The sequence below is a fragment of the Lucilia cuprina genome, chromosome 6 (assembly GCF_022045245.1).
Source record: "Lucilia cuprina isolate Lc7/37 chromosome 6, ASM2204524v1, whole genome shotgun sequence".
Taxonomy (NCBI): domain Eukaryota; kingdom Metazoa; phylum Arthropoda; class Insecta; order Diptera; family Calliphoridae; genus Lucilia; species Lucilia cuprina.
The window spans coordinates 44,863,423-44,887,225 of NC_060954.1; the positions used below are offsets into that span (position 1 = coordinate 44,863,423).

A 23,803-nucleotide genomic window follows, 5' to 3' on the forward strand; every position below is an offset into this window, starting at 1 on the left:
TTTTAAGTATGTATGTCTGTAACAGGTTTTATGAATTTATCATCTGCCTTCAATAATGAGTGAATAAAATGTGTGTATTTTAAGTTTTTTTAAACAATTCAATAAAGATAATAATCACATAAATGACTTTTGAGTTGATGTCTTTATTTTAACTTCAAAAAACGTTGATAATAAAAATGTCAGGTAGTAAATTCCAACTACCGATTAGTCAATACATGTTAATAAAACTAAAACATTTAGAGTAAAGAAAATTAAAACAGGTAATTTTAGTTTTTAAATAAAAAGGGTGTTTTTGGACCTTTGAAAAATGTTTTAAAACCATGTACTCACTTTTCAAAATTAGTTGCGCCCTTTAAATCCAATATATGTCATTTTACAATAAAAATCTTTTGTCACCTAGAAAGGATCAAAACATGTAAAAGGCGTTTTTTCGGTTTATTCCTACACATTCACCAGTCAATTCAACCAAAAAACCATCAATGCCTGTTCGAAGAAACACAAAAACTATTTCACAAAGATTCCTCATATTGTTCTTGTTCAGTGTTACTTTTGTTTTAAAAACACCTTGTCCTGTTGTTGCGCTGTTTTGAAATTGTTATAAAATAAATCTCAATAATTTTCTTAAAGAGAGGCAAAAGCGGTTAAACATAAATTGAACCATTTTAGATTGGCTATTGCTAAAATTTCCATAATTGCGGCATAATTTCTTAAAGGTTGTTATGATTTTTAGTGCGAATGCTTTGTAATACCAGGTTTAAGTGTATGGGAAAACATATAATCCTCATGCTTATGAGTAGGTTTATATATTGTATCCACTATACAGATTTTCACTCACTCTTCCATGTAGTCCAACCTACATATTGCTCATACTTACATATAAAACATCATTGTTCAGGTCATTAAACAAACAAAAATAAAACAATCACATAAACCGCTTATTGTATGAAAAACAATGTAAAACTGACACTAACTACGACTACTGATGCTTGTTAGCCACATACTACCTGCTTTTGTTGTTGGTATCACTACCACTCTTACTACTTACTAGGCTTTTGATATCATTTTTAACATACTTTGTATTTACACTGAAAATAATTTATGCCTAATATATATGAAAAAATTACGTACATTGTAAGAATGTATATAAAATTGAAATAATATTTCGTATTATTTACCAATTTTCGTAAATATTAAGCAAAAAAGTAATTACTCTTTTTTTGTTAAACAAAGCATGAATTATGTACAGTGTATGTATTTTCATACATATTTACATATGTATGTTTGTAATTTTATGCATTACAATGTACTTATATTGCAAGGACATTACGTTACACTAACACATCCATGCATAAGTGCATTTATGTATAAACGATAAAATAGTAACATTTCCCACCTTTAAATGATCTCAACATGTCGTTACCTGTGTGTATTTCACACATATATACACACTTTACATTGCACCACACAAATACCGACAATCTATTGGCACAGTGTGTCAATATGTGTAATACATTGTATTTGTACAATTATAAATTTAACGTTTTAACACTAGCTGTTCGTTAATGTTTATGAACGATTAAATGTCTGGACTTTGGGACTAATTTCACAAATATTAATTCTTAATATTAAATATCTGGTATATGAAAAAAAATTTAAATAAAATACTCTTTCATTGATCTTTCAAGAATAAAAAAAATAATATTGAGATTTTGTAGTTTCATTTGTAACATAATGAAACTTCAGTAAGCTATTGGAAATAATATAAAGTTGGAGAGAGGTTAGGTTAAAAACTTCTGATCCTTTTTCAATTCCCCATGTCTGATTGAGGCGTTTTCTAGTTGATTCGTAGTTGTATAGCTTTAACGTTGGTGTGAGGGTAGCTTAGGTTAGCTTCAAAGTGAGCCACTATAAAGTTGGAGTGAGGACAGCTGAGGTTATCTTATTTCTTATAATATTGAAATACTCCCGTGTTGGATTGAGTCGTAGCTTAGGTTAGTTTCAAAGCGGGTCACTATAAAGCTATAGTGAGGGCAGCTAAGGTTATTTTTTTTCTGATTCTGTTGAAATACCCCCACGTTTGATTAAGACTTAGATTAGGTTAGCTTCAAAGGGGAGCCATTTTATGAGCAGTTAACTTTGCTCCATTAATTTTTTTCCTATATCTGGTATTAAGAGAGTACCGAAACGATGGTCTCTATTCTGGGAAATTTCGAATGTGGCAGAGTTGATGGGACACTATCTCATATTTTTCTTTCATATGACAGTATCTTCAAAAGAATTTGCATTCATTCTTTAACACAGTGTCTTTTAATTACTGATAAGGACTATTTGTATTATACCTTGTATGTCTCTCTATACTTTACATTCTAAGATTAACCTAGGTCTCGCGATGTCATATATTAGATACCTAATAGCAGCTTTGCTGTTAGTATATATAAAGTATTTACATATTAACCTAGCCAGATCGATGCTGGCCTGACAGCAGATATAATCTAAAACTCTTTGGTAAACTTCTTTACTTATTGGAGTTTCAATTCTCTTAACACTAGAAGACGGGTGAGACTCTGGTACTGAACCTCGTTTTGAAATCAAAGCGGAAGGAAAGCGTTTATAGAAATATTATGTCGATTTTAGATTTTAACTTTATGCATAAGTTCTTCTTTACTAGTTAGACCTAGCATTTACCTTATAAATAGTTTACTAACTCAGTTTTCAGTAAGTCCACAGCAAACGATCCAGTTATTGAGTGAAGGAAAATGCTTTATAAATAGCCAACTCGAAATGAACAAGAGATTAAAATCTATTTTTATACACTTCACCTTTGTGAAAAGGTAGATATAAGTTTGTCATTCCATTTGTAGTTATATCCTACACCACTATAGTGGGGAGGGTATTATGCGTTTGTGCTGATGTTTGTAACATCAAAAAAATTGGTTCTAAACCCATCTTAAAGTATACCAATCGGCTCAGAATCACTTTCTCAGTCGATTTATTTATGTCCGTCCGTCTGTCTGTCAGTCTCTCTGTCTGTCTGTCCATGTAAACCTTGTGCGAACGCTACAGGTCGCAATTTTCAAGAAAATTTGGTGATGTTTGCACATACTCTTTTCTCGGTTCAAGGACGAACGCTATTGAAAATGGATGAAATCGGTTCATTATTTCGCCTTGAAGGTCAAAATTCACTTATAATTTCTAAAAAATACAATTAAAATCTACATAAATAACGTTGAAGTAGACGTAAATTCATCTACCAAAATTCATAAGGATATGCCCATATTTACCCTTACTCCCCTATGAGCCCTCTTGTAGAAAATCTTTTTTTTGTCAATTATACGTAAAAAATATTCCACAATACGGTTAAAGAACAAATTAAATGCTTTATTTTATTAAATTATCCACTTTTTTAACATACTGACTGGTGTAGGGTATTATATAGTCGGCAATGTCCGACTATACATTCATACTTGTTTTTACAATATAAATTTGCGATTCAATAATATTTATGGTCAATTTCATATCATAAGTGAATTAGCACAAAAAACCGATTTTCGAGAAATTTGCACCAAGATTAATAATATTGAATAGTAGGCCATACACAAATTTTCAGCTCTATCGGTCGAGAACTGCCGGACTAAGAGGGACTCAAAATTTAACATTTTGGTCATACAAGGTTTTACTCAAATGAGTGTAACTTTTTACCTTTTGGTCTAAGCAAAAATTGTCCAAAAGAGTTCAGATTGGTATTTCTTCATTGTTTTTAATTTTTTGAAATTTAAAGTTAGGTATTAAATTTAATGTTTGATATTTTCTGAAATATTTCTTCAATGTGAACAGAAAAAACCTATTTCTAACTTTTAACAAATCTTGGCAAAACTTTGATTTTATATTTATTTTTCTATTTTTCACAAGTGTCACATTGTGTTATTATTTGTTTTATTATACTTTTTATTTTTATTTTTATTTTTTTTTTTTGCATTATAAAGCTATTCACCTGCAATTTGTTGCAATTCTAAGCTTCATTACACAATGAGGTAGTTTGCGAAGAAAGTCGTCATTATTATCATCATCATCACGATTATCATCTTCATACCGACAAACTTGCCATAGCTATTGTTGTTGCAGCATATCGTCATCATAACAATATGACCGTTTTATTTTTCATTTCAACTTTCAATAGCTGAACGAACAATTGAAGAAGAATTCTTTTTATTTTTTGTATAAAAACAAGTGACTATGACGAATATAATTCACTCTTCGTCATCACTTACATAAGTATAATAAATTTAAATTATATTGGAACACCGAAGTCCATATAAGCCTATTCAAAACTTTTTACCAGCATAATGTCGGAAAAGTTATGCTTTCGAAATCTCTGTATTTAAATCGTATTGAATTTTTGTTATTCTCAGTTGATCAGCATTGATTATATATAGTGATTAACTACTATATATAAGGTAGTTAAGTTGATAGAAGGATATTTAGTACATCAAATCCGATAAATCATAATTCCTGAATATTTTCCAATCAGTGTTAATCAGGAATGTTATTTCCGAAATAACATCACTTCCAAGATACTTGGATACAACGTCGATCAATGCCCAACAGTGGCAAAGAAAAAAGTGCTTGTAATCCTATGTCTCCACTCAGAATACGTACCATCATACTAACTACAGACTTACAAATTTGCGGAGATTTTTCGTCTTGTTCTCATTAGGCAGGGTAACCCTATAGGATCTTCGAGGTTCTACCCACTGTTTCATTATTCCAAGAGGCCTTCTGGGATTATCTTACCCATATTTTTTGCTTTTGTTGCGTCGAATGATTTATCGTTTGTCAGGGTAACTATCTCGAGCTACCTTCCTTTTAAAACTAATACATTCGCCCTTCCGTTGCCGACTACTCCCAAGTAACCTAGTATATTTGAAACGTCAACGTTGCTTTTGGGAGAGTATTCAGTCAAAGCTTTCTTACAATCCAATACGGTCTTAGTATTAATTCTATCACCTGATATTGCTGTGTGCGCCATATTTATTCTAATCCAATTAACACATTCCGTTATTGCTCGAACTTCTGCCTTAAAGAAAGCTTGCATATGATTAGGTAAACGGTGATATATTACTTGGTCTTCAATATAGAACCCTGACCAAATTTACCCTTAATTTAGAGACATCCGTGTAACAACGGATTCCTACTAGTAGTTGCACATTTTGGGGTCAGTGTTTAAAGTTCCCGATTTATTATTTGTCAGGTACGTCCAATGAATGTGTATAACCTTCCAATGTGTCCAGTATACATTAACGACGTGTCGTTTATCCACTTTTGGCCAGTTTGCTTAAGGTAAAGAGTCGTTTGGCTGTAAGCACCGTCTCATATCTTAAATATCTTTCAATGGGTGTAATATCTAGCAACGTTTCCAGAGCTTTGAAGAACACATGTCACCACTTATACTCAAGCAGCATGTACGCTGAACTCCCTTTACATATATTTAAACTGATATCAAAACTAGCGGATGGAGGCTATTTTGATATATATTATATTATCTTCATTTCGATGCAAAATTACCGATTCGACTCCTTTTGTGCCTTTTTTAGCCGAATAAAAAACCGATAACTTCAAACTATTTTTGCCAGATTTTAGGGTTTCAAGTTTAGGAGACGTTTAATACTCATAGATTCATTTCTTTAGAAATTTCATATTTTCAAATTGCATAGATATTCCTACATCGCCAGAGAAACTTTTAAAGAGTAAGACTATGTATTATTTCCCAGCAAAATCTTTACTTACCCCGTAAGTAGGCAAGTAATATTGGAGAAAAGTGTAAGTAGTTACTCTTTGGGTGAATAACTACTTATTTTTGTTCGACAATGACAATGTTAGTCTATTCTCCTATTCAATGCCCCATTAAAAAGTAATTTTGTCATTCTATCTGGAATGGTTTCCACTCAAATTAAAATATCAACATTTATTGAAAAAAAAATTCCAAAATCGACTATGGTTAGAAACACTAACTAATTTCTTATTAGACGTACAATATAGGCAATTGACTACAAATTCTCTTAAAAAAATTTTTATTTTATTAATAAAGACAACTCATTACCAAGTAATGTATGAAATAACTACATTACCTACAATACTCATTACCAAAATTTTAAATGATTTTACTGGGTTCGTCTACGATGTTCGTTTTACTGTATTTCGTGAAAGTAAAATGTTACAAACGTTATGATTCAATAAATATCCTCATTTACTAAATAGACTTATGAAAAGTTTTTTTCGAACAGAAACTATAAAATAAAACAACAGATTTTCTTTTTTAAATTTTTTTTTTCTCGTCCATACTTTTGCTTAGATTATGAAAAAAGTTTTTTTTTGTTGGCAAAGAATAATAAAAAAAACAGAAAAAAAAGAAATTGCAGAAAAGATGAACTGAATATAAAAATTTAAATAGTGTCATGTTAATAGTTTGTATATACAGCTTCGAGTAGAAAAAATACTTGAAAAAAATAAAATCTCAAGATTTTTATTAATATTAGTGACATTTTTTATCCAGCGCAAACTTCCGTTTTTTTTTCCTTTTTGCAATTTTTCCTGCAGTTTTGCAATTGTGCAAAAAAAAAAACTGCAACAAAATACTTGTACATTGTATTGAAGGCGTTTTTTAGTTAAAAATTCTAATAAAGTTTTCTCTTTTTCCTACGGAATACTTTTTTCTTTGGATTTTTTTTATTTTTTAGTTAGTTTTTGTGTCAAGATTAAACTTCTTTATAGTTTTTGCAATAATGTCATTACCGAGTGTACTGAGAAAACAAAATTAAAGGTGTTTTTCTTTGGCATTACGAAAGTGTAAACTTTCTTGGTACTATATACATTTATATATATATTTTTTTTAATGAACGTGATATTTATTTTAAAATTGTTTTAAATATTAAACGGTATTTGTAAAGGACACAAATCTGTAGTTTAGATTTAAGGGTCGAGGTTTTTAGAAATTTTGTGTTTTTTATGATGTCTACTTAGTAGCACTTATTATTTACAATATGTATAAACTTTATAGGCCTTATTCATAAACAAAATTTTTTCTTATAAATGATTTATAAATCAAATTTCGTATGGAAATTTTGTTTTATAAACTTTTTATAAAATAAAATGTTGTTTGTGAATATATGTATATATCTATAAAGTAACTAAATGATTATATTAAATATATTTTATGTTTTTTATCTTTTTAGGTAAGATCATTTAAAATTGTCTACACAGTAAGTAAGAACAAGCATAATTTGACGATTCACCACACCTTGGAATCATTCAGGTATAATCTCAACAATGTCATTCTTTTCTTTCTAATGCTATATACTAAATCAACGTTAATATCATTCAACTAAGCTACAATGACTAGACTATAGATTAGACTATAGACTAGACTATAGTCTAGACTATAGTCTAGACTATAGACTAGACTATAGACTAGACTATAGACTAGACTATAGACTAGACTATAGACTAGACTATAGACTAGACTATAGACTGGACTATAGACCAGACTATAGACTAGACTATAAACTAGACTATAGACTAGACTATAGACTAGACTATAGACTAGACTATAGACTAGACTATAGACTAGACTATAGACTAGACTATAGACTAGACTATAGATATTTGTTATTGGTTATATGTTGATATCTTAACGACCCAGGTTCCGTTTCATTTAAGTTCAGTTATCTATCAATTTGTGTAAGATCACTAGAGGTAAGATCAATAGAGTGTGAATATCCTTTTCCGCCAGAATAAAGTTTAGGTACGACCGTTTGGAAAAGTAAGTTCTAATGTACTAGAACCTATATGCTGTCAGCTTTCTACCCCATGATTGGCCTGCAAAACTTTTGTTGGTTGCTACCATGACCATTACGATCATGCTTCAATACGTTTGACTATTAAAGTCGCAGCAAAGAGTTGGCATTTAAGTTGAATTGTACCTTGTCGTAGATATACTTAAGCCGTTTATTGTTGAATAGAATAAAAACAATGGACCTATGTTAACCGTTTCCCTGGGACAATAGAATATCATGTATCAAATACATTTATAAATTGTTCGCTCTAGAGCCGTGACATCATCTTCTTCTTCTTGTCAAACAAACATCATGTTAAACTGTCACCAGTAATTTCAAATAAGAGTGATATTCCTTGCGAAAGGAGAAACTTATCTCTGTAGACAAAATTAAAATTCAAAAAATTATGTATTATAAACTATTTTTAAGCTAGTCACGTTTTCATTTAAAGTTTACTACTATTTATAATACTCATGCTACATAATAATAAAAATGTATTAAAATTTTCGAAATGTTTATTTAGCTTTAGATATGTTAATACAATTTCTTTAGTTTTCTGTATCGTCATGATAAAGACGAATATAAAATTGCATTTCTATAGGTGTCTATATAGAAAAGTTTTTGAGTGAAAAATTCACATAAACTGTAGCACTTTAATAAACTTAAACTCTGTAGGGTCATTAAATAGAAAAATAACTTTTTATTCATTTTAAAATAAAAAAAAAAATTTAATATAAATTTATAGAGAATTTTGTATTTTACCTAAAATAATATTAATAGTGCTTTTTTCACAAGGACATTTAACTGTTATATTTTATAACTTTTTACCACTAAAATCTTAAAAAAATAATAAAAGTACCATGTAACTTTTTTTCACTCAAATACAGAAAAACAAAAAAATATTTATTTGATCCCGTTAAATAAGTAAAATATTTTAATTGTTTCAATTTAAGTTTTTTTTTTATCACAACATTTATAAAAACAATTCAAATATTATTTATGAAAATTTTGCGATTACATAAGCTGTTGTTATGAAGAAAAAAATCATAATAATACTAGAAGAATAAAACTTTTTTATCGCTTAGTAACACTACTGACCTGCATTTACATTTATTTCATATTTTTTTATTCTTTAAATATTTTTATTATTATATAAAATATATAAAATATATAAAATATATAAGCTTTTTTTTAATAAATATAACATATTTGATAAAAGCAAAAAATGTGGCAGAATTATAATAAATACGCTTTATTGTTGTGTAGTATTTATTTTGTTTCTTTTGATAAAAGTTTATGTTTGAATGAACTAAAATTCATTCAATATTTTTAAATTGTTTAAAAAGTGAATTTATGGAATTAATTAATTCGCTGTAACCGTACAGAATTTATTTAAGATTTTTCTCAGCTCTAGTTGGATACAAGTTAATTAATATTGTGGATCCAGAAAATATATTCTGTTAGTAAGTCTGTCTGTCCATTAATAAGCCACAAGGTATAATGAGGTTTACCTGATAGTTACAGTTAAGTCGAACTGTTGACCCTCCTTGTCCTAAATATTCATATAGTAACTAGTGCTAAAATTTAGGACTGTATTCTTATAGTTTTTTAGAAATATAAACTATTTATATTTCAACAACTTTTCCCCCATAACCTTAATATGGATGTCCGAGTTGTCCTTGTGAAATTTTAGAACTTGTACCACGGTTACTTGAAATTTTAAAACCAAAAGGAAGCCAACCTATAGTTTATTTAAAGAGATTTTTCAATTTTGTATGTATTTATATTAAGAAAATATATATCCTGTCTAAGGACCAAAAAGTAAATATTTTACAATTACTTACATTACTGACATTTAAGTAATTTCTATAAAAACGAGTGTGCTCTTAAAGTATACCTCTTTATATAACCCTGAACTTTATTTGTAAAAATAAAACTCAAAGCACCCTACAATACACACAACAGACTTTTAAACATACAAAAGGTTTTGAACATACATAAATATAATCTTCTTAAACTAAAGATTACTAAGAGAAATATAAGACTTACTAAGAGAAATATAAACTATTTATATTTCAACAACATTTCCCCCATAACCTTAATATGGATGTCCGAGTTGTCCTTGTAAAATTTTAGAACTTGTACCACGGTTACTTGAAATTTTAAAACCAAAAGGTAGCCAACCTATAATTTATTTAAAGAGATTTTTCAATTTTGTATGTATTCATATTAAGAAAATATATCCTGTCTAAGGACCAAAAAGTAAATATTTTACAATTACTTACATTACTGACATTTAAGTAATTTCTATAAAAACGAGTATGTTCTTAAAGTATACCTCTTTATATAACCCTGAACTTTATTTGTAAAAATAAAACTCAAAGCACCCTACAATACACACAACAGACTTTTAAACATACAAAAGGTTTTGAACATACATAAATATAATCTTCTTAAACTAAAGATTTCTTTTTCTCAAAGTTTAGTGTTTTAAGAATGACACAAACAAGTGCAGCGTACAAAATTTTCGACCTTCAATTTGTTTTCTTTTGTTTTCATCCAAAAACCGTCAGTCCCCAAATCCCCAAACCCTTTATTTTGCTATCTATGAGAAATAATTTTATTCATTCATTCCGTTAAAAAAAACGATATGATGCTACATTTTATAGCAACTTTTTTACTTTTTGTTTTTGTTACTGCAGTAGGTACTCATCACGGAAAAAGCACTTAACTGTAGTCTAGACGTCTAGTAGAAATATACTTTTTTCCCTAAAGCTGGATTTGTTCTGATATTACGATTGTTAAATATTTTGTAGCACCTACATGCAGTATCAACAATTATGAGACGAAAAAAAAACTACGTATTTATGCATCCACACAGCCTATGCAGTCATCCATCCATCCCGTCAAGCATTGAAAAGTGCAGTAAGAAACGGATATAAAAAATATATTGTGATTGAAAATAAAGAAAAAAAAAAAAACAACTGGCGGGACAAAAATAATGAGAAATATTGTGAATGGCATAAGAACAATAGGGAGGATACTCATGCTCTCAGTGCTGTTGGAAAATGACATTGACATTGAAAAAATATTAAAGAAGAAGGTGAAAAACCTTGTAGGAGTAACGGGAGAGAATTGAGACTTTAGGCTTAAAAGTGGGCAATAAAATTTAAATGCTACAAAGAAATAAATTGAAGGTAGATAGATAGATAGATAGATTGATAGATAGATAGATAGATAGATAGATAGATAGATAGATAGATAGATAGATAGATAGATAGATAGATAGATAGATAGATAGATAGATAGATAGATAGATAGATAGATAGATAGATAGACACTAGCAAACGAAATAATAATAGCTGTTTCCCAACTTAATTAAAATCGTGTATGTTTCTAAACCGGAATTTTGCGATAAATATGTCTGTTGGTTTTATTTTTTTTTTATTTTTACCTTATTTTCAAGCTTATTCTACAACTATTTATGACCACCATTTTTCCCTTAAAAGTATTACACAAAAATAAAGTCCATAAATTATAAACTAATTAAAATAAGAATGCAGAATAGCAATAAAATATAAAATAAAATACGTACACTAACAACGAGGACATCAACAAGAGAAATAACATTGCAACAAGCTTAAACAATAATTGACCATAAAAAATCTTTTATAAATATTATCTTGCGGCTCCGCACCATCTCCACCATATAAAATTTATTTGTATTTTATAAACTCTTGCACCGCAATAGGGCATTCCAAACAAACAACTTCCTTATATATACATACATATATACACCCACATACTGATACATATAAATATTTTATATCCTTCAGATCACCTGAGTCTTATTTCCTTTATAGTTATATTTGTTGTTTCTCCTACACTCAACATGCCATTTAACCATAATAATATTTCAGTTTTTTGTTGTTTTGTTGCAGTTGTTTATGTAGTTTTTTTTTATATTTGGTCTCGTTCATATTGGCAACATATAAAAACAGATAAAGCGGTACTTTTGTTAATAAAATAAATTCAAATGAAAATATTAAAAAAAGAAGAAAACAAAACAACTATAAAACGAAATATACACAAATAAGAGTACATAGGATCTCGTTGTTTAACAGTTGTAGCATCATTGTGTCCTGGATGTATCCTTTTTCATAGTTACACGTTGTATCTCCCTCTCGTCATGAATTGTTGTATTTTTTTCTTCTTAAAAATGTACTAACAATAAAATGCCACTGACCAACCAACAAATTCAACATCAACACAATAATATTAAAAATTATTTATATGTATTTATGTTAAAGTACACTGTAAAATAAGATAGTTAAAGGACTACAAAACCATTGACTTCGATTTCCAAATAGCAAAACAAAAACATTAAGCGTTAGACAGTGATGCCTTTTTAGGAAAATAATAGTATGAGGAAAGGTTCATTAATGTTTTATAGAAGATACTAATTGTGTTCTGGTTCAGTTCTAGTTAAGTTCTAGTTTAGTTCTAGTTCAGTTCTAGTTCAGTTCTAGTTCAGTTCTAGTTCAGTTCTAGTTCAGTTCTAGTTCAGTTCTAGTTCAGTTCTAGTTCAGTTCTAGTTCAGTTCTAGTTCAGTTCTAGTTCAGTTCTAGTTCAGTTCTAGTTCAGTTCTAGTTCAGTTCTAGTTCAGTTCTAGTTCAGTTCTAGTTCAGTTCTAGTTCAGTTCTAGTTCAGTTTATAGTTATCGTTATATCGTTCCAACTTCTCGTTTTAAATTTTTCATTAAATATTCTTTTGTACGAGTTACATTTCTTTGTGTGTACTGTTGCAGTAGTGTCTATATATTCATAGAAAATGCCACTTTATGACCCAAAATATCTTCCTGTTCTCTATATCATTTAAGTATAAATATACTCCAATATGGTAGCCAGAACATAAATGTGCAATGAACATTTTCATTGCAATTGCAGCATTCAGTAAGTGTTGTTTAACGTAAAGATACAGTGATATATTTGAGAAAATGTGAAATAGGTTTTCTGAAATTTACTTAGTAAACAAAAATGTTTACTTTGTCGGTTGGAATTGATAACATTCATAACGATCAGTTCATTGTAATCCAAAACATTTTTGTAGCTCGGAGAAGTGCTCTTAAGTTATGCTTTTAGTTATATCTGTTAGAACTTTACTACATCTCAAAAACACTGTTCATTTGAACGAATGTATGTTTACCTCGACCATGTGTGGGTATGCTACACACTTCATTTTTTACTCATTTCAATTTATGAGTTCATATAAATTCACATTTTTATAACCATGGTATGGAAAATTGCCATGAAAATTGAAAATGAAAAATAATTATAAAAAATAACACATGAGACGAAAATTGTACGAATAAAATTTACAAAATTTTAATTGAATTCAAGGAATAGTATATACCGGAAAACATATTGTATTTATTATAAGAAACATTTTTCAAATAAATAAAAAATACGTATTTACTTTGACTAATGTTACTTTCAAGAAACAATAAAAAAATTTTCCAAAAGATATTTGACTTACTTTTTGTCAAACCAACAGCATTTAAAAATCTTTTTAAAAGTCACTTTTGACATGTGAAAACCTAAAAGTTATTATAATTTTATTTTCTCATTTTTATTCAAATTCTGCAATTGACTTGTATTTATGATGTTAACATATTCGTACATAAAATTTTGTGAATGAATGAAAAAAAATATTAAAAGCAATTTTATTCACAAAAATTTTGTTTGTGCAGGAGATGTTTTATGGTTGATTTGGAAATTTTTGAAATTGTTTAATTTTTATAGGTTTTGTCGGTCCCCTTTATAACGTTTGCATTCCTTAGTTAATAAAAGAAATCTATATACAATATATAAGTATAAAATTCTTATTCAGTTCGAGTATATTTCTTTTGTGACTTTATTTATTTTATTCTTTGTAAATATTTATAGTAATCATAAAAATTTATGATCTTTTTTAACTTTGCGACGTCTGTAGATATGCAAGTAGGTTTATTTATGTAGTCCTTCGTTGTAATAAAATTTTTGCAATATGATTTTGATTGATGTTAGATTAAAAGGCAATAAAATCTTTCATTCATTTTCGTTCAAAAATGTAAGAAAACAAAATATTTGTTTGAGTTCTTAAACTTCAATTTGGTATTTATACTTTTATTTTACTTTTTCTTTCATTATTTTATTGGCAATCAAATGTTTTTTTTTTTTTTTTTGAGCAACAACACCTGAGAGTATGCATCAATACTTATAGCTTAAATATTTCTTAAAAATATTTTAAGAAATATTTTATATTGGTATTTTTTCTAGTAATAAAGTTTATAATAAAATTTTTATTTATAAATGTTTTCAATGTAAGGGATTTTACTTTAAAAATTCTTTTATAAAATATGCTATTAATTTTTATATTTATTATCCTTTTAGATTTTATCTAACTTCTAAATGTAGTCAATCATTTTATTTTAATGAATAAAGCTCTAATGTATACAAAAATAAATTTTTATTTGTAATAGTTTTATAAATATTTTAAGTTGAGAAGATTTGCAGAAATGGCTTCAGTTAGTCTAAACAAACTTGGCCAATCATTTAAAAAACAAAAATATCTTGGAAATAAAACTTGATATAAACATTTTTGGTAAAAATATCGTAAATTAGCCTTAATTCCTAACTGTCGTATTTTTTTTAAAATCATTTAAGAATATAAAATTTCAGCTAATAATAAACACAAATCTGAAGTTTCAGTAAAATCAAATAAAGTGAATATCAAACTCAAGCTCTGCAATATTGCGAAATTTTCTAGAAGCAATTTTATTCAGTTTTCTACAGATTTAAATGAAAAACATTAAAAATTAACCCTTAAGCGTTAATATAATTTTATAATTATTTTAAAAGCCTTTAGTCTAGATAAGAGAGCACAGTGTGGTGTAGTCTATCGGTTTAGTTCAGTTCTAGTTCAGTTCTAGTTCAATTGTAGTTCAGTTCAAGTTCAGTTCTAGTTCAGTTCCAATTCAATTCTAGTTCAGTTCTAGTTAAGTTCTAGTTCAGTTCTAGTTCAGTTCTAGTTCAGTTCTAGTTCAGTTCTAGTTCAGTTCTAGTTCAGTTCTAGTTCAGTTCTAGTTCAGTTCTAGTTCAGTTCTAGTTCAGTTCTAGTTCAGTTCTAGTTCAGTTCTAGTTCAGTTCTAGTTCAGTTCTAGTTCAGTTCTAGTTCAGTTCTAGTTCTAGTTCAGTTCTAGTTCAGTTCTAGTTCAGTTCTAGTTCAGTTATTGTTCAGTTCTAGTTCAGTTCTAGTTCAATTCTAGTTCAGTTCTAATTCAGTTCTAGTTCAGTTCTACTTCAGTTCTAGTTCAGTTATAATTCTTATCTAATTTGTTGAATAATACGCTCCATTTGAATTACACTTAAAGAAATTTGTAAAATGTATGCAATTTACCCAACGATATGCGTAATACTACAATACTATTTATTCCATATAAATCATTATCTGTCAAAATAAATGTATAACTGTCATTTGATATTTAAAAAAGAATACAATTACATAAAATGTATTTACATTTATGATTTCATTAAATTTTATTGTACTTATTCAACTAGCGCATGCAAAAATCATCAAGCATGATCTTTACGAGTGGTATTCTGCTATTGGTCTGGGGAGGGGGCAGTAATGTTTATATCTATAAAAATATTAAAAGGTCATAAAAATCAAAGGAAATCGTTTTTACTCTACAACGAAGTTACTTCAAATGCTTAACTCTTCTTATGATTTAGCAATAGAAACTCACCCTCTGCTAACAGACCAAAACATCTCAATGTATCAATACTAAAACAGAGGGGGAATATAACATGTTGGCGTTTAAAGTTATAAAGATTTGTCTGATTTGTAGTTGTATTTCTTTTTTATTACTACACTCATGCATGCATACAAGCCTTTATTCAAGCATGTTTTTATTTTTATTATTTTGTTAAAAAAGAAAAAAAAAATAAATAAAATTTATTTAATCCTGATTTTATTAGCTTAATGCTGATTGCTTAAAATGAAAAAAAAAAAAAAACTCATAAATAACAAATAGAACGGAAATACAAAATCGTAACAATATTGTTGAAACGTATTAAGTTTAATAAATTATTTGAATTCAATGAGTTGTAAGAAAAATATAATCACATTAGTTAAGGGGAAATATTGGCCTATGAGTCAGGTCCAAAGGTTAAGTGGTAGGAGATTTAAAGATGTTTCTTTACTGATTATTATGACACAATATGACATTATTGTATATTGAAAAAAGAGACTTTAGAATTATAAATTTAATAAAATTGTTACAATCAAGATATTATTGCATATGTTTTGAAATAAATTAATTTAATATACTAAGTTGCCTATTTTTGGGGGATCAGTATGTTTGTGTTTTTTGTATAAAATTTCCTATTTAGTTATATTGTCCTGCAGTTATTGAATTTCAATTAGCATTTTGTCACTCAATTTATTTTTAAAGAAAAAATTTATCCTATCTTCCTGAAATTATTTACTATTATTGTTACTCAACAAACATTTTCTCTTTTCAAACTGTCTGTTTATGCTAAAAGTAAATAATGAAGGACAAAGTTGTTGTTTACAAATATTTTTTTGCTTGAATTCACATCTTGAATATATGCGAAGTTTTCGAAAATTTAAAAATAAAATACTTGTGATAAAAAGTAAATATAAACACATAAACTTTTTCTACATTTAACATATGTCCACATACTTACATGTGCAAATATATTTATCTATGCAAATATTTCTAAACACATTTACAATCTTACTTACTTATTTACTATATATAGAGCAAAAATAACATAAAAAACCAAATGCATTTTTTAACCCCTTTAGTAACCGAAATTAAGCCCAAATGGGAGAAGCTGAAACCTTCTGTAATAGTATATTTCAGTCTATATAACCTAGTCTAACTTCCAGACTTTAGTCTATAATATAAAATGCAGACTATGGTCTGGTCTTTAATATATATTATATACTATAGACCAGACTTTAGTCTGAAAAAAAAGTCCAGACTATAGTCGAGTCTACAGTCCAGACTATAGTGTAGTCTATAGTCCAGACTATAGTCTAGTCTACAGTCCAGACTATAGTCTAGTCTATAGCGTAGTCCATAGTCCAGACAATAGTCTAGTTTATAGTCCAGACAATAGTCTAGTCCATAGTCCAGACTACAGACTACTCTATAGTCCAGACTAAAGTCTATAGTCCAGACTATAGTCTATAGTCCAGACTATAGTCTAGTCTATAGTCCAGGCTATAGACTAGTCTATAGTCCAGACTATAATCTAGTCTATAGTCCATACTATAATCTAGTCTATAGTTCAGACTATAGTCTAGTCTATAGTCCAGAATATAGTCTAGTCTATTGTCCAGACTATAGTCTAGTCTATAGTCCAGATTGTAATCTAGTCTATAGTCCATACTATAATCTAGTCTATAGTCCAGACTATAGTCTAGTCTATACTATAGACTACAGTCTAGTCTAGTTTATTGTCCAAACTAAATTTCATTGTCCGGAGTCAAGACTTTAAATTTAGATTACAGTCCAGACAAAAGCGTAGTCAGTAGTCCGGATTATAGTTTGTATATAGTTAAGACTACACTACAGTCTAGTCTTGTTTATTGTCCAAACTATAGTTCATAGTCCAGACTATAGTCTAGTCTATAGTACAGACTATAGTCTAGTCTATAGTACAGACTATAGTCTAGTCTATAGTACAGACTATAGTCTAGTCTATAGTACAGACTATAGTCTAGTCTATAGTACATACGATAGTCTAGTCTATAGTACAGACGATAGTCTATAGTCCAGACTATAGTCTAGTGAATAGTCAAGACTACAGTTTTGGCTATAGCTTAGTATATGCAACCATAGAGTCTAATCCATAGTTCACACTACAGTCTAGTCTAGTTTATTGTCCGAACTATAGTTCATAGTCCGGAGTATAGTAAAGTCTTTAGATCTAGAGTACAGTCCAGGCTAAAGTGTAGTCAATAGTACAGATTATGGTCTGTATGTAGTTAAGACTATAGTCTTGGCTACAGTTTAGTCTATAGTTCTGACTATATTCCAGTCTAAATTTCAGTATACTGACTATAAGTAGTGTAGTCTATAGCTCAAACTGTGGTCTAGTTTATAGACCATGGAACTATAGTTATGACAATAGTATAGGCAATGATCCAGTCAGTTGTCTACTGCTTTATCTGTAATCCATTTTTGCCTTCATAACAATTGTATAGTAAACACTATATTCTAGTTAATAGTTCAGGCTGTAGGATAGTTTACAATCCAATCAGTAGACTGGTCTATATTATAGTCAATCTATAGTACATCTACACTACGTTGTAGTCAATAGTCATATGCTCTAGTCTTCAACAGTCTTGAGTTCTAGTTCTTACTTAGTATAATGAAAATTTTGTTTTAAAAAACACTAAAACTTCATCTATGTTCAACTAGTCATATGATAAATTTTTAATTTAAACACTATTAGAAATATTCCTCATACGCACCATAATTTTTATAAAGTTTAATTAATCAGCAAAAAATCTCTAACTCTCGAAGACGCACAATTGAAATTTAACTGTTTTCGAATAGTTGAAATTTTTCCTATAAAATGGGTTAAAGAATTTTTTTCAACGATGATTTCTATTCTTTCACTCTTATACAATATATTTTATTCTTTTATGTCTAAGCAAACATATTTATTATGTAAATACCAATATCTTACGGGTTTTTTAACTTAAATTTTTTCGTCTTCTCTGTTATAGCAATTCTGCTTAAAGATAAATATAAACATACATTACATTTCCATGGACATGCAGATGCATGTTTAAGAGGGAGTAAAGTTGTCTTAACAACATGTGTATTAGTATTTTGCTGGTTTCCACTAGACATTTTTTTGTTGTGCAAAAAATTTAACATATTTTTTTACTGAATAATTTAGTACTTTTTTAGGATAAGAAAAGACCATCACTAAAGTTATTTTTGATTTCCGATTTTGAGAAATATTTTTTTACTTTAAGCAAGTAGAAAATCCGTTACTTTGTTTGTTTACTTGAGAGTGTGTGTGCAAAAAAAAATTCCCTGCCAAACCGGAAGTTAGCTTGTATATGCTTGAATTGTTATTATTTTATGATTTTTTGCATTTTGTTCCTAGTTAAACTATCATTATTTTGAATACTGTTTAGTATTGTTTGCTTTGGTCTGCAAAATATTGTATATAAAAAATATTATAAGTATTTTGATTTTTACTCCTTATATTTTACTTTCAGTTTTTGCCTTGTTTTTGAGAGTATTGTGATTTTATATTGTTTGTTTGCCATTTCCGTTGGCGACAAGTGAATAAACGATAAAAAAGAGTTTATTGTTAAATAAAATATTTCTTTAGCTTTAATGTTACTTTTTAATTTAGACATTTATATTATAATTTAAACAGTAATCAAAATTAACAAACAAGAAAAAACGAGGTATCATGTTCTAGTTCTAGTTCAGTTCTAGTTCAGTTCTAGTTCAGTTCTAGTTCAGTTCTAGTTCAGTTCTAGTTCAGTTCTAGTTCAGTTCTAGTTCAGTTCTAGTTCAGTTCTAGTTCAGTTCTAGTTCAGTTCTAGTTCAGTTCTAGTTCAGTTCTAGTTCAGTTCTAGTTCAGTTCTAGTTCAGTTCTAGTTCAGTTCTAGTTCAGTTCTAGTTCAGTTCTATTTCAGTTCTAGTTCAGTTCTAGTTTAATTTTAGTTCAGTTCTAGTTTAGTTCTAGTTCAGTTCTGGTTCAGTTCTACTTCAGTTCTATTTTAGTTCTTTATATTGCGTCTTCTTCTTTTGAAGTTACATTTATGTAAAAAACAGTACTTTAAAATCCATGTCCGAGTATCCACTCTTAAGTATTTCCATTAATCATATTTTGTATAACAACACAATCATCAATTAGTCTGTTAAAACAGCATTTTACTTTAATAAATTTCTATTATGTTTATTTTACTAAAATCTTTACTAAAAAGGTCACTTTAGAAAACCTCAATATTTTTTTTATTACATATTCGCAAACATATATTGAAAATAATATTTACAAACATATATATACATTTTGACCATAACTCTATAATCATTTAATTAATATAATTAATTACAAAGTTAAGAGTAAAATAAATGAAAACAAACTGTAAATGACTAGAATTACATTAATAAAGTAACCACAAAACTGAGACGATTATTTCAGCAAAAAAAGATTATTATACAAACATACATACATATGTATACTTATAACTATGTATGTATGTAAAGGAGAAAATAAATGGTTTTAATGTTAAAACGTACGACAATTTGTTTAACATTGGACTGTTTACTTTAATAGTTTGTATGATATATAAAAAATATTTTAACAATATATTGTATTTGTATTATTTTAATACAGTGAGTGACAAGAAAGTTAGACACCTCTATTAAATCCGTTAATTTTCATAATTTATGAGTACGGTTTACATATCTTTTAATAACATAAAATGAAACAAAGTAGTTCTTTATACACCTAAATGTACTTTTATCTGGAATGCACTTCAGAACAGGGTATACAAAGTCTTGTATTTTGTATATTTTAATAAAATATTTTCTCTCACTCACTGTATTTGCCCATTTATTTGAATCAATTTGTAGCATAAAGACGTTAGATGTTTATGCAGCAAAATATTAGCAATTAATATTTACTTGAGACTTACAGTGTGTTTATGTTATTGTATACCCTGCGTTACAGAATGACTGTACCGATCTCGTTTGCCAAATACTATGAAATGTTTCAAATTGATAACAAGAGTACATCTGACACTGTAGTCCTACAGATAAATGCTTTTAGAATTACTTTCTACAATGTATTATATAATAAATACTAATAGTAGCAATACTCTAGTTTACAAAGGGACTCTAAAGTAACCATTTACTCCCCACTGTATTGCTTAAGAAAAATAAAGGATACATTTACTCCTTGTAAAACTGCTGTATATCTTAAATATCCTTTTTTGTATTATGTACTTAATGTTTTGTATGTATTTGTGTTTGTATAGCGATGTGTTTGTGTGGTTTTCTAAGTATTGTGTATTTTCTTTTGTTTGTATTATTCTCTAAACGCGTATTAAATTTTGCTGTGATTTTTGTTATTTAATTTTATTATTGTTACTATTGTGGTTGCTGTTATTAGTATAGTTGTTGTTGTTGTTGATGTCAACAATAAAATAAACAAATTATCACATGACCAGTGCCAACTAAAATTGGACAATAGTAAACAACAAATTATGTATAACAATAATAACAAGCTAAGGAATCTTTTCAGTTATTCACAAAACAAAAATACGAATACACATACATGTACCGAATATGTATTAATGTATATTCATAAGTATGTACACAAGTACATTTAAATAAATGACGCCATATGATGTCTAGTTTACCATTAATTATGGCAACAAATTGTTAACGTAAACATTTTGTGTCACACAAAATTCATATCGTCACCTAAACTTCAAAAAACAAGTATGATTACGAAAATTTACTTTTAAAAATTAATTTTAACGGATTTTTTTTTTTGAGATACTAGAATATATAATAACATTATGAGGCTAACACCCATATTCGGGAATTACAATTGTAATGTACTGTATTGATTTCAACCATCTTCGAAGGCTCCTGAAGATTTTAATCTGTACTTACATGGACAGGTGGACAGACAGAGGGATGGACCGACAGATAAATGGACAGATAAATTAAATAAATAAATAGTTCAGAAAGTAATTCTCGACCGATTGGTATAATTTAGGTTTGATGTAGGACAAATATTTTTAGAGTGTTCGAACATCACAATAACGCTCTCTCCACTTTAGGGTATAATATGAAAATATACAATTTAGATCCCTATTTTATTCTTAGACAATTTTCCAAAAATGTACGTTTGCCTGGCTGAAATTTTGCTAAAATTTTGAAAAATATTTTCCATCAAAATTGTTCGTTTGGAATTAGAAATAAAAAAATCATATATTTGAACCTGAATATATGTATAAACCAGAATCTCAAAAATATCGTTTATTTATAGATGATTATTAACATAACATTGTAAGGAACGCTATGGACTTACACAAATACACCAGCAAACGTACTTTATAACATGAATAATATCTTAGTAATGAGACACAAGGAAGGTTCTAAAAAGTTTTATAGATTTCGTTAAAATTAGTTCAGTTCTAGTTCAGTTCTAGTTCAGTTCTAGTTCAGTTCTAGTTCAGTTCTAGTTCTAGTTCAGTTCTAGTTCAGTTCTAGTTCTAGTTCAGTTCTAGTTCAGTTCTAGTTCAGTTCTAGTTCAGTTCTAGTTCAGTTCTAGTTCAGTTCTAGTTCAGTTCTAGTTCAGTTCTAGTTCAGTTCTAGTTCAGTTCTAGTTCAGTTCTAGTTCAGTCCTAGTTCAGTTCTAGTTCAAAGGACATTTAAAACAGCCCGCGTAACCACATTCATAAACATACATATTTGTATAAACTATCATTTTGTATTATAATTTGCTATGACCTACAATGAAATTATTATCCTTAGAGAGAAACACATAGGAATCTTGTTTCAAAACTAAGACTAACGATTACTAATTAGTAAAAATAATACATACATTTGTAGCACTCAAGTATACTGTCTTTGTCTTGTTTAAAATACAAAAATCTTTGACATAATATGGCTCAAATAATGTATGCAATATTTAGGACATTATTAGAGTACAATTATAATATGTTGGATAATTTTGATGAGTCAAGGATTTATCATAGTGTATAATCAACAAAATTATATATGATTTAATATAAAATAATTTAGACATTTTAACAAGTTTATGTTTTTAAAAGATTTATTTGATTTTTTTCTTGTTTTCTCTTTTTAGATCATGTTCGAGAATTCAGTTGTGGCAAACTGTACTATCGGACTTTTCATTTGGATGAGGAAAGAGACTCTTTATATGTTGGTTCGATGTAAGTATTTTTTATTAGTAGTAGACTAATTTTATTTAATTGAACCGGTACATCAATATAAACATATAATAGATATTTATATGTGTGTACATATATACTCAGCAGCTAGAGCAGTTACCTGTAGATTTTCCTCAGTCTTTTCCAGAATTTGGGTTTATTGGAAATTTTAGCAATAGTCATTTTTCAGGCCCAAAGCTACATTGATGTGCTTGACTTCGATTTCAGTTCTTCACACAACATGCTTGTCAGAATCATGTATGCGATGTTTAGAAAGGAAACGTATACCTCTTTGGTTGGAACATTCGATTTGAAAATGTATCGGTCAAATATTGTCTATGAGTTGACGGATATACTCTATTAATTTGTTTCCTCTACCCTTAAAAACTTCAACTGGAAAACTATTTACTCCCGTAACTTTTTTCTTCTTTTCATTTTGATATCGCCAATTTAACAATTGGAAATAGATGGACCTTCTGTCTTATATTTGACCATTTATACAATTTTCATACCTTATTCCAACTCCTTTTCATTATCTCACACTTACATCACTTATATCTATTGCATTCTTCTTAAGCCAGAATAGACGGTTTACTTTTCTTCTGGTATTTCTCTATTAGCTCAAGTTACCACTGATCGCTGCTTTTAGTACCTCTCTTGGTCATACCATTGTTTTTTTTTTGTGAAGGTGTTTGGTTCCCTATTAAAGATTGCTCTCGTGCACTCCTTTTCCCCTTAAGCTAAGCAATATACAAGTGGTCAATCTGGATATTGGTTTATAAAGCTGGGGATAAACACGTTGATTTGTGGATGAAATCTCGTGCTGCGGATCATGTTCACTGCTGTGGCAAAATCTATCAGTAGCATACGGTTGCTAGTGTCCCTGGATGCACAACATTTATTTTATTCCTTTCCTATTTCCCAACTTATTATTATCTTGATGAACTTTCCGCATATCA

At 28.5% G+C, this 23,803-nt stretch overlaps 1 protein-coding gene across 2 annotated transcripts in view; it reads left to right on the forward strand.

The window, feature by feature from the left end:
• Positions 1-23,803, forward strand: part of LOC111687535 (semaphorin-2A) — a 165,919-nt gene that overhangs the window by 112,762 nt on the left and 29,354 nt on the right. For both annotated transcript variants that reach the window (XM_046954613.1, XM_046954614.1), the window contains one exon: positions 22,760-22,847. In XM_046954613.1, the coding sequence (XP_046810569.1) occupies positions 22,760-22,847 (88 nt within the window). The remainder of the gene's footprint in view (positions 1-22,759; positions 22,848-23,803) is intronic.